This window comes from Ascaphus truei, chromosome 2, assembly GCF_040206685.1.
Source record: "Ascaphus truei isolate aAscTru1 chromosome 2, aAscTru1.hap1, whole genome shotgun sequence".
Taxonomy (NCBI): domain Eukaryota; kingdom Metazoa; phylum Chordata; class Amphibia; order Anura; family Ascaphidae; genus Ascaphus; species Ascaphus truei.
In genome coordinates this window covers 419,278,058-419,290,834 of record NC_134484.1, presented here as the reverse complement: position 1 = coordinate 419,290,834, position 12,777 = coordinate 419,278,058, and the positions used below count along the sequence as shown (strand labels likewise).

The 12,777-nt window shown below is 45.5% G+C and overlaps 1 protein-coding gene across 21 annotated transcripts in view; it reads right to left on the bottom strand.

Annotated features, from left to right (window-relative positions):
* Window positions 1-12,777, bottom strand: part of KIAA1217 (KIAA1217 ortholog) — a 493,175-nt gene that overhangs the window by 44,894 nt on the left and 435,504 nt on the right. For 17 of the 21 annotated variants that reach the window (XR_012799300.1, XR_012799299.1, XM_075587581.1 and 14 more), the window contains 2 exons: window positions 4,107-4,211; window positions 1,846-1,898 (listed from right to left, as the gene is read on the bottom strand). Coding sequence is in view for 19 of the 21 variants with exons in the window: in XM_075587581.1 (XP_075443696.1) it covers window positions 1,846-1,898; window positions 4,107-4,211 (158 nt within the window). In the remaining 2 variants the exon portion in view is untranslated. The remainder of the gene's footprint in view (window positions 1-1,845; window positions 1,899-4,106; window positions 4,212-12,777) is intronic. The other 4 variants (XM_075587574.1, XM_075587577.1, XM_075587591.1 and 1 more) reach the window with 1 other exon arrangement.

Sequence of the window (12,777 nt, the reverse complement as noted above, 5' to 3'; positions counted from 1 at the left end):
CTGATCTAAGCCATACTGGGGTTTTAGTAGCATTAAGGAGGATAAAAGATACCAGTCTATGGGTCTTGGTGCAAGTTAAGGTTGAGGCTGTATAACATACAGCATTGGTGCGCAAACGTATCGCCCGCCTGCTCGCTCCCCCCCCCCTCTGCCGGCTCGGCTCCGCGCCATGGCAACGCGACGTCACGTGACCCCGCTGTGTCATTTGACGCCTGGTTGCCATGGCGACATGTCGCCCAACACAAAGGAAAGTGAAGTTACAGAGGCCTCGTGCTGTCCCCCAGCATTTAATTGAAATGCCCTCAGGAAGCACCGGGCCTCTGTAACCGCCGTGCCCCCCACCCCCAGAAAGGCCCCCCAGTTTGAGCACCCCTGACATACAGAATATCCCAATTAAAAGGTATTTTATATTGATTGCAACTGCTCATTTTTAAGAAGCATTTCCTTCACAATCCTGTTTTTTTTTTTTGTTTGTTTTTTTTGTTTGTTTTTTTAAATAAATCAGTTGTGTAGTATTGGATAATACTGAATTTCATTTTATATTTGTGTAGCCTGGTACCCCATGGCTACTAATTTCTCAGCCTAACACATAAGTCCTGGTACCAGCGCAGGCAGTGTTAGGGTTAATCTTTGCCTTGCTGCAAGGAGGGGTGGGCCCGAGGCCTAGTTACTGCCCATAACCGGGGCTAAGACCTGGGACCCACCCCTGGCAACAAAAAGGGGTTGCAGCCTAAAGTTAGTTGTTCTACAGCCAGGGATCTGGTTCTGCCTGTCCTTCCCTCCCCTAGGGGAGTGGGAGCACCGACCCCTTACTCCACCAGGGAGTAAGGGAGATAAGGGAGATATGGGAGATAAGGAGAGACTCCTGGGGCCTCAAGTTCCTGGGGTTGACTCCAGGAACAAAGACCAAGTTGAACATGTATGATTTGTGTCATTTTTTCTACAATATATGTTTATTTTTCACAAACCTGAGTGCTGTCTGCGGATTCCCGTGCGAACGGTTTCGTATGTTTATATACTGTATATATATATGCAAATACAACTGTATGTTGTATTTGCATATTTGCTTTCCTGTGGAGGGTTTTTGTCACTTTTTTTACTCACCATAACTTAACTCAGTATTATATATATATATATATATAATGTATTTGTCCCCATCTATGTCCTGGTGTGCCTGCTTCCATATTTATATACATATATACATATATACACACACACACACACACACACACACACACACACACACACACACACACACACACACACACACACACACACACACACAGGCCCCAATGCACATCCAATATGGCAAATTATAATTAATTTCTATATGTTTTTTCTTCCCATAAGTAAGGTTCATTTTGTTCAATCTTTTAGCTGGAACATGTTAAGCTGCAACCACGTCAAGGTAGAACTTATCAGCAGGTTCCTACACTACCAATTTTGTACTGTGTCCTTTGTATTTCCTCCACTGCGTAGAGAAAAGAAGGGAAACCACAATTACAGTTTTTATATACTGAAAATATTCTTGTATGGAGAAATGGAAAAGCTAGGAGCAGAGACATTCTCCGAGACATTATTACCTCGTCAATTGAAACAGATACAGTACCAGCTCGGCTACACCAATATGCAATTTATACTCGGTTAAATCACATTACAATATATTTCTATACATCAAATGATGTGTTGAACCATATTTATATAGCATGACCTAATGTAAAAAAAAAAAACACATTAAAACATAGCTTCTACCCCATTACTGCAATAAACGTATTGACTAATTATTTCAGATGAGCAGTAAATAAGACTTCACTTTATTCCCAGTTAGATAAATGTTATACATACCGGCACTGTCTGCATTTGGAGTTTTGCTGTTTGAGGTTTTGAAGACCTTCTCACTGAAAGAAAAACGAAATATATAAGTACAATTATTTTATCCTTGGTACTTCACCTGAGACTGAAATTAACCTTCACACAAATGAAATGCTACAGTAGGTTAATGTTAGTATAGGTGATTATTGCCAAATACAAGCAGGGAGAACATGTGATGGTAATCATGGTCCCTCATAAAGGGTTTAATGTTTCCATGAACACTGACATTGAAAGGTATGTTAATGTAATATATAACTTCTGTTCATAGAAGGTAACCTTGTATTGTCAATATAACTCTTGAATCTTGAGCAGGTAAATGGCAGATGAGGTATAATGCAGATAAATGTAAGGTTATGCATTTGGGAAACCAGAATAAACAGGCAACTTACAAATGCAATTGGGAAAAATTAGGTGCATTCTTGATGGAGAAAGATTTAGGAGTGCGTGTAGACAGCAGGCTTAGCAATAGTGCCCAAAGTCATGCAGTAGCTCAAAGGCAAACAAGATCTTATCTTGCATTTAACGGGGGAATGCATGAAAGGGACTAAACATAATTATGCCCCTCTATAAAGCATTACTAAGACAACACCTTGAATATGGAGTACAGTACAGTTTTGGGCACCACTCCATAAAAAAGACATTATGGAACTAGAAAAGTTGCAGAGAAGAGCCACAAAATTAATAAAGGGGATGGGCAAATCTGACTTAGGAGGAGAGGCTAGCTAAATTAGATGTACAGTATTTACATTAGAAAAGAGGCGTCTAAGAGGGGACATGATAACTATATACGATTTTTTTCAGGGACAATACAAAGAACTTTCAAAAGAACTATTCAACCCAAGGGCAGTACAAATGACACGGGTCATATTTTAATGTTGAATGAACTCTGTGCCCAGGACATACTTGAAAACGGGAGGTAACTCAATGTATTATTTCCTGGTAAAACATTTGTATCAATAAATAATATTTGAATCCATTTCAACCAATGCTCAGAGATACATACACCACATGTTGCCATTATTCCAGTGTTGTAGACATAGGAGAATTTTCACTTAAACGCAATAACCAGTAGGATCCATTCAGTTGAATTATTAATACTATCACAATGACCACTATCATTCTTTAGTGAATAATCTATAATTCTAGGTACTGAAGAGGCTGCATTTTATTTGTCACGATGTTTGGCGGCACACCTACATGGCACTATATTATCACCATGTATTAAAGTCCAGAGACACAATAAAGGCGTCATCCAATGCAAGCTTGATAACCCTGCCCTCAAGTTGATCAGGTTAGTTACAAAAAGGTGCAGTCTTCCCCCCTTCCACCCCCAAAATGTAATATCTTGAAAGTTAATTTAATCTGATGCCCTTTAAAAATTTTTTATCAACATATATTATATAACTTTTTCACATTGTATTCTATTCTCTATCTAAAAAGACCCAACACCTCCTGCTCTCCCCCCTCCCCCCACTTTCTCCAGTCCCATAGGTGGCCAGAGCTGTATTCCATGCAGACGTCAGAGTGGCTTATAAAATAATCTGCTCAGATAAGGTTCATTAAGATAAAAGAAGCGAAGTGCAGTCATATGCATTAAGGTTTTAACCTCATTTTGTTGAATAAAATGTACAGTTTAAACAACAACAAAAAAAATGAGCAGGAAAAAAAAAACTAGTGAGGGAAAGTCGGACACCCCACCTTACAGAACAGCAAAGAAATCTTAAAAAGAAGAAAAAAAAAACATGTAGGGGAAACGGCCCCGTTAATGCCTCTGCTAGGATTATTCAGGCTTCCTGGCTACCATGTTGGCTTAGCCTGAGGTGAGGTCAGGATCAAGGGAAGTGACAAGATTGACATAGATCAGAATATTCTCATTCTGCAGGTCAAAAACTGCTGGATAACAAAGACAGGTGATAATAGAGTGCACTGAAATGTCATGGGATTTTAAAAGCAGCCAGATTTATCTCCATTCACATGACCTTTTACGAGCACAGTACTGTAGCCACACTAATGACAATTCATTATAGGATTGCCAAGTACCAATGCATCTGCACACACAATTTACAGTTTCAATAGTTCACTGTATACTCATGTAACTGTATACAGCTTGACTGAATCTACATACCCCCGAGCACTCGCAGGGCTTGTGTCTTTGGCTCACTAATGCAGCAAACAACATTTTTTTTAAAGATGTGTTCTGGGAACAGATAGATTAAATAGTTTCACATATTTACCTAGGAGCATCCTTTGAGTTGTTTGGACTGGGCCCTTTCAAAAGTGCAGACTGAACAAGGCCAGTTAAACTGGCAATCTGTTTCTCCATGGCATGCATCCTCTCTCTGTAAAACAAGGGAATATCTTATTACCAGAAACCCCTACTTTTAGTGTTTCTGTCACCCTCTGTCACAGAATGACCAGAGATAGTAAGTAGAAAGACACAGTCCATGTCCACATAAATCCTCTGTGCCACTTGTGTATAGGTGGTAGAGAAGCCAACTATAAGAGAGGACATCCCAGATACCCAAAAATAGTCTTCCTGATTGTACTGTACAACCTTTCTGATTTGACCTGTAATTTCTCTGTCTATTTTGTAGGTAGGGTGACCTTGTTCCATAAAGACATTACAGGGTGAGTTGTACTACAATACAAATGTAAAAAGGCTGATCAGATACCTTTTGAGGTGTGTGGGAATGGGGTTGTAGGTTATGACTAGAGGTATCATTAAAGATCTACAAGCTATGCTCTCTGGCAATGAAAGACTAGAAACTATTTTCCCAGAACCACCCATGATAACCCACAAGCAGCCTCCCAACCTCCCCATTATGCTCATTAGAAACAGATTGACACCTAACCAGAATACAAAAACGCAAAACTTGCATACATATATACACAGAGACCAAAATCCCCACAACTCAGAACAATAAGATAAATAAGGATCATTGATCTGCAAATCCACAAAATGTGGTGTATCTTGTACAATGTGAAAAATACACCAATATGAACTAAGTTGGAGAAACAAAACAGACCTTTCAGACTAGGATGAATCACGTTAAGCCGAGTTTATAGTGTGTACTGCAGTGCGCACAGCTGCGTGACGTCATTTGCGCGGCCTTATCAGACACCACTGCAAGAAGTGCTGTGGGATAGCACTTTTTCCCAGCAGGACACTCACTGTCTGACCTGCAGTATCAGCATTAATTCTCAAAGAAAATATAAACGAATAGACAGGGGAGAAGAATATGGGAATTAACATATATTCCACTTCTGGAATCAAAGCAATGGTTTAAAATCGATATACTGGATTCATAACACATCATGGCAACAATTAACCCACTTCCTGCGGTTTGAGCAAAAGAGCCGGACACCTCCCCTCACCTCTGCTATTCATCCACTTCTGACACCTACTGTAGCATACTAAACGGCAGCTAATTTATGCTAATCCTTTTATTACTCCACTTGAAGACTCCATACAGAGTTTCTCCACCCCTACTTATCACTTTGGGATACATGTTTCCTTTTAACTGTGCTGCCACAGCACACTGATGAAGAAAGCTTTTCAGTTCCGAATGTTCTCTACACTATAATTTCATCTATGAAGAACTATGGTCTGCTAAAAGTTACCACAACCTTCAACTTCTCTTATAATACGACATATGTAAAAAAAAATAATAAATTTATTTTAAAAGGAGAGAAATGCTTTAACTTGGCACAAAAAATCAGAAACGTGTTACCACTAGGAATTAGGACAGTCTCTTCATTTTGGAAGAAGGAAGTGTCCGGCAGAAGGTATCTTGATACTTAAGTACCATGTTGGCTACAGACTCCAGAAGAGTCCAGTGCCTTCCACTGCTGGACGTTGGGCTTGAAGGATTATTTAGTATGACCCAGCAGGTCAACAACTGCAGTGGTGCGCAAACTGAGGGGTGCAAGATTATGTAGGGGGACGCAGGCTGCATGCGGGGAAACCTGGGGGCGGGCAGAGCTGTGCACGGGCGGCCAGTAGCTCCATGCTGAGGCTGCTTCCCTGCTCTGTCTTGTAGAGGGGGCGGGGCCTTGCTGCGAGGAACAGGCTTAGTTACTCCCTCCCTTCCCTTTAAGCCGGCAATATTTGATATTTTTTTAGGGGCTGTCGCCTCATGTGACAGCCCCATAACCAATCAAAGGCATGGTCGTCCACGCCGCCGCCGCAAAGCGAAATACAACTTTTGCTAGCGGCGACGGGTGACGTTGCCGTCGCGGGCACTATACGCGCGGCCTTAGACATATTTGTATTTACATTGTATACCGTTTAATAAAGGTTTTATTTTTCATGTGATTTTGATTACATCAGGCAGGGGGGGGGGGCGAGAAATTTCATGGATAAAAAGGGGGCTCGGCATAAAAAGTTTGCTCACCCCTGAACTACTGTATGCATTTTTTATATTTGTAAACATGAATAAGATTGATTTTCATCGGGCTGCTGCCTGCCACACCTGCACATACACTCCGTCTGCTTCCAGAATGCTGCATTCTGGGACGGATTAGGAGGGAGCAGGGACGGAATGTCGCTGGTGAATATAGCATTTGTGCACTCTGCACAAAAAAAAGGCGATGTTCCGCTTTTCTGCGATTTACGCTTTTCGGGGTCTGGAACCTAGCGGACGCTGCAGGGACAAGAGCAGCCCCACAATGGGGCCGGGCCCGCTGCGAGGGGGGTGCACCATGCTGCGCCGACAGAAAATCCTGCTCTCAAGAAAATTGAGATCAGGACTCACGACGGAGAGCTAGGCCACGCCCACCAGCGGTTCAGCCAATGAGGGTGAACCTGCCGGGTGACGTCACGGCCGCGCCCCCGTCACGCCCCTCCGTCTTTCCCCCTGCAGCTCACTGCAGACCGGGGGACTCGGCTGCACGTGCCTGCTTCGCAGACGTGCGTGCAGCGCAGGCAGTGGGGCCGTAGCTTTACTGTTCCCTTCAGCACGCTGTTGCAATAGTACTTGAACCCAAATAAATATTACTACTTTTCTTCCAGAGCAATATTACTACTTTTTCTTTGTTCGTCCCATATTTTAAAAGTTGAAGGAACCAGATAAAATCCTTGTTTTCCCATTCTAACAACTCATTGCAAAATAGTGGTTCTTTCGTGTGAAAAAGATCCCCGCTTATTTACCCTCCAAATCATTTGTTTCCTACCCACTATTCAATTTATGTTTTCATGTTTGCATCCGTCCCCATGAAAATAGGAGACTTTCTGACGTACTCACTCAGCTCTACCAACATTTTTAACACATCTGCAAGTTGTTTGTATTATTGTGATAGGATGTAATATTTAGAATCAGTGTGCGTGTGTGTTACATTTTACCCATCATAATAAGGTGTAACATAGTCAATTAAACGACTCTACACATGAGCACCCTCCTGCCAACTCAGAGGTACAACCGGATTCATTTCAACCTAATATAGAGCATCATTCTGACACCACAACACCCAGACAGGCAGCTGCAAGCTTGCAGAAAAGTTTACATACAGATTGTGCACCAATAGATCAACTGTGATTCATAATGTCTGTTATATTGGCAATAGAGATATTTAGAAAGCAACACACGTTTTAAAATCTTTTTTTGTTGTTTTAATATATGCAGCCTTTGATTACCTTGATTAAAAACGAATTACCTAAGCTGCCAATCGATTAGTTATCAATGAGCAATCAAAGATCCAGTTTCCCAGGGTTCATTAAATGGCTGCATTTCAGTTTCAATTAATCATTCAGGCAGCGTAACTAAAACCTGCTATAGAAATCAAAGAATGCATTTCATATTAAAACTCATTGAGTTGAATAATAATAAAAAAAATGTAGTAAGTATTATTTAATACAGGGGAGCGCAAACTTTTGGAGCTGCGCCCCCCTGCCAGCTCCCACTTGCTCTCGCGCCCCCCTTACCTTACACGGCGTCATATGACGCTGCGGGGTCACGTGACGTCACATGACCCCGTTGTCATGGAGACGTGCGTGGGACATCACTCCGCATGACACCGCGTTGCCATGGCGACACGTCACAGCAGCCTTCAGAATCACGTTCAGGTTGCAGAAGCCTCACGCGATCCCCCGGCATTTAATTTATATGCCATGGGGAAGAGCGCGGGGCCTCTACAACCGCCTGCGCCCCCCCCCCCCCAAAAAAAAAAAATTCCTGTCCCCCCCACCCCACTTTGCGCATTGCTGATCTAATACCATAGAACTGATTTATTAAAAAACAACACATGTAGGATATTGCTTGGATTGCTCGTTTAAGTGCATTTGATTTTGTCCTGACCTAAAGACTGGATATAGAGCAGCGCAGACTTACTGGGCATTTACTGTGTGCTCCAAATTACTCTGTTCATGAAATTCCTGTAGATTAGTTTTTATTAAAAACTTAATAATGAAGGTATTATTGTTCATTTCTTCATCACTGATCTCTTTAAAGCTTCATAAGCCACAGATGTGAAAATATGATATGTTTTTTTTAAACTGCCAAGTAAGATAGTCAATCTATTTCTAGTTTGTTAATCTGGAAACAATTTCACATTTTAACTAAATTATGACTTTCAGGGATGATCTTGGCTTCCTCTGAAAACCACAGCATATACAGTATCATGTTTGAAGAAAACAGCTTTTATTTGCTGCAGAAGTAAGCAAATGAAACCTGTTTCCCCCCCCCCCCCTCTAGCAATGCAACTTTGACTATTATTTCAAACTGCAGTAAAACAAAAGATTAAAGGACACGGATGTAAAATTCCCCATGTACGGCACCATCAGAGCTGGAGAGGCTGAAAATGTTAATGATGTGACATCTTTTCTTACGGGGAATACTACAATTTGGGGCCAATAGTACAACCCTTTATTCTCTAATTGCAATAGCTCCTGTACAACCGAATCTCACAAAATGCGCGGGTTTATGAAGGAGCCGTCCGACTTAGTGTAAAATGAAATGTATTTTCTTACTAACTGTGCACCCCTCACTGTGAAACTCCCCAGTAGTCTCCTATCTTGTAAAAATATTATCCGCTGTTTGTGGGTTTTCTAAGAGCTGTTTTGTTGAACAGGAGTGAGCCCAGCAACTTTAACATTGCACTTTTCTGTCCCCCGATAGATATGGCCCTGAAATCTGCTTCTAACCACAGCAGTGTGCATTGCATATTCCGATAGTCGTTGTGCGACTTTTCAGATATAGGATTTTGGACGTACTGTAGATATTACGAGCTGTATAACAGAACTTATAGAATACAGCAAATGAACAAATGATAGAGAAGTTTTATGTTGGGTGTTATTGACGCCTAAGTGGGACTGCAACATGTGTGCGTATAACCAAGATAAACCACTCCTAAATTGTATGTATGTATGTATTTGCATGTTTTGCTATTCTGTAAGCCCTTTTCACATGTCCAAACCATGCAAAAAAGGCCTCCCCCCCCCAGCCCCCGCGTCGCCAACCCGCTCACCCCGCTGCCGGTGATGGCCACGCGCTGCCCGATGGCCAGGCCCCCCACCACCAGCCCTCCCAACCCGACTGCGGGAACCATCTGGCGCGCGCTTGTTGGGCCCCGCTCCCCCTGCTCAATCACCCCCCCGGCCGCGGGGACAGCCGGGTTCCACGTGCGCCGCCCGGCGCGCACGCTGGCAACATCCATCTCCAACAACCTCCTCACCCCGATCGCGGGGAATATCAGGAGCCGCCCGGAGCGCACGCTGGCCAGGTCCCCCCCCTTCCTTCTTCCTCACCCCGATCGGGGGGACTGCCAGGCGCCGGCCGAGGGGTCGGACCCGCTCCGCCTGCTCACTTACCCCTCCGGCCGGGGTCCACGTGCGCCGCTGCTGGCTCCTCGGCGCCATTACTCACCTCTCTCCCATGTGCAGCAGCAGCATTGGAGGGAGGGGCGCTCTTCCCCCGCGCTTGCTGCAGCCTGGCCCCTCCCCCTGCTCCCCTCTCACTCCACAGGCTTCTATGAGCAGGGGGAGGGTGGGTTTTTTCCCTGCCCGAGTTCCTTAAGGGGACAGGAGTTAACAGGCAGGTCTGCAGAGGCAGGCTTTTGCCTTGGCCCTTCAATGCAGCAGCGCCACCATGAGGCCCCTAACGGTACTGCAGGGTGACCTCAATTTCACCCCTCAGGGCAACCTCAACCTTACCCCTCATAGTATAGGACAGACTGTGAGCAGGGTTACAACTGTGAAACACCAACTTATTACATACCGCCACACGTTATACCCAACCATCCCACCTACTTACCTCCAGCTGGCAGGGGCGCGTGCGGTCCAGTGTATAACCGCCCCAGCCACCGTGGGGCCCCTGCCTCTCCCACCCAGAGGTCACGTCGGGTCAGGGGATTAATGTGACCCAGCCCCTGGTTCCCGCATGGGAACCGCAGGCTGGGTCTTCTCAGTTTCCGCAGGAAGCGGCGGCCAATGAGTGGTCATCTCACGCCTGGGAGTCGGACCAGGACCCCTACCCGCCTTCAGCGGTGCACGGCGAAGAGGACCATAGACGCCGCACCCAGTCGACATGCTCCACTTCTGGGTCAGCGCAGGATGCTGAACCGACCAACGGGATTCAGGGTAAGGAAATGAATCCTATGTCTAGTACTGAGAGTAGCGATTCGGATAGTGACAGCGACATTTCAGAGTCAGAGAGTGCAATGCGACTACACAAGACCCCGATGTATATATTCCTAAAGAAACAGCTAGCGGGAATTAACCGGGCACTTAGGGCTAGGCCAAGCGGGGCAACGCAGGAGGCAGCGGGGGAGAGCAAGGCCCCAAAACTAAAGGACGGTAGCGTCAGCGCAGCGATGAAGGGGAAGGACACATACGCCTGCGCTATGACCTCTCTCCAGTCGGGTTACACCCAAGGTGAGGAAAGCAATTATAAAAGGGAAATTCACTGATGTATACGACCTTTCTACTGAGGGGTTGCAGGCCAAGAAAAAAGCCAAGGCTGCAGGCGATGAGAGCGGTAACAAGCATATAACCATGGACAACTGGCTAAGGGGTTTCCTAGTATTAGCCAGCTGCCGGCTGGAGAAGCACCCAGAGGAGGGTTTGAACGTCCTTAAATACATTGAACTGATACGACACACACAAAACGTATGGGGGCGCAGCGTGGTACGAATACGATGAGGAGTTTAGGCACAAGATGCATGGTAACCCCGTTTTGAATTTTGGCACTAAGGACCTGGACTTATGGATTCCCCGTGTTACACCGGAGAAATTAGCTCCCTTTGCCAGGGGGCCGGGTGGGCGGCCAGCTAATCAACCACCGGGTAAACCCAAGAGATCAGAGTGCTGGAACTTCAATAAAAGCTCTTGCTCAAGGGGAGGGACGTGTAGGTTCCTACACATTTGTTCAATCTGCAGCGGCGGCCACCCAGCGCAGAAATGTTTAGAAAAGCCAAGACCACCGGCAAGCAGGCTGATAGTGGCCCCTTCAAGGGCGGAAACGCCAATTAAATTAGAATGTATGCTGCCATGGCTCCAGGCCTACCCTTGTCAGGCGACAGCGGATTTTCTCGAGAAAGGTTTTAGGGAGGGTTTTGTCATCCCAGTTGGGTCCAATTTAGTCACCTCCCGCGCAAGACGCAATCTTAAATCCGCAATCTTAAATCCGCAATCTTAAATCCGCCTCGATATACCCGCAAGTTGTGCGGGAAAAAATTAACAAGGAGGTAAGCCTGGGGCGCATGGCAGGGCCATGTCACTCACTTCCCATACACAATTTAATCATATTCCCCTTAGGGATAGTTCCAAAGAAAGTACCCGGCAAATTCAGGCCTTCAGCACCTATCTTACCCCAAGGGCAGATCCGTCAATGACGCAATCGATCAGCAGGCGTGCCATGTCCAATACCAATCGTTCGATAGGGCCATCACCATAGTCAGGACTTATGGGAGGGGGGCCCTTATGGCCAAGCTGGACATAGAGTCAGCATTTCGCCTGTTACCATTACACCCAGATAGTTTCAGGCTCATGGGTTGCAAGATCAAGGGGGCTTACTACGTGGACATGTGCCTCCCCATGGGCTGCGCCATTTCCTGTGCCTTTTTTGAGGCATTTAGCACGTTTATACACTGGTGCATAATGGAGAGTACGGGGTATGACACTATAGCACATTACTTGGATGATTTCCTCCTCGTGGGGCCCCCTGAGCAAGGTTGCTAGGAAGGTTACACTAAGGCAGATGCAGGCACTGCTCGGGCTCCTAGATTTCACATGTAGGGTCATACCCATGGGCAGGATTTTCAGCAGGAAATTAGAGAGGTCGACCGCGGGGGTATCCCGACCACTGCACCGCATCAGGGTCACTAAAGAACTTAAATCAGACCTGGGTGTCTAGAAGCTTTCCTCCAGTTCTTTAATGGCAAAAAGCTATGGATAGAAGGGGGCCGTAGTAACCAAGAGCTAGAGCTGTTCACAGACGCGGCGGAGTCGCTAGACTCCGGGGCTTACCTCAAAGGGGAATGGTGCGCAGAACCATGGCCCCAGTCATGGATAGACTCGGGTTTAACAAAGAACATTGCCTTCCTGGAGCTTTTTCCCATCATAGTGGCGGTGGAGCTTTGGGCTAAGGAGCTCAGTAATAAACACATCATATTCTGGTCTGACAACCTGGGGTGGTGGGAGCAGTAAAGAGCCTCTCCGCAACATCAAGCCCAGTGATACGGCTGTTGCGGAGGCTAGTGCTGCTTTGCATGCGCAGCAACATCAACTTTAACGCCAAGCATGTCCCGGGGAGATTTAACGTGATAGCAGACGCCTTATCGCGGTTCAATTGGACTGCGTTTAGGCAAGCAGTGCCAGCAGCAAATGCAATAGGTCTAACGTGCCCACATCACCTTTGGCAGATAGGGATATCGGACTAATGGACCTGGTCCAGAAGTCGCTAGCCCCACGCA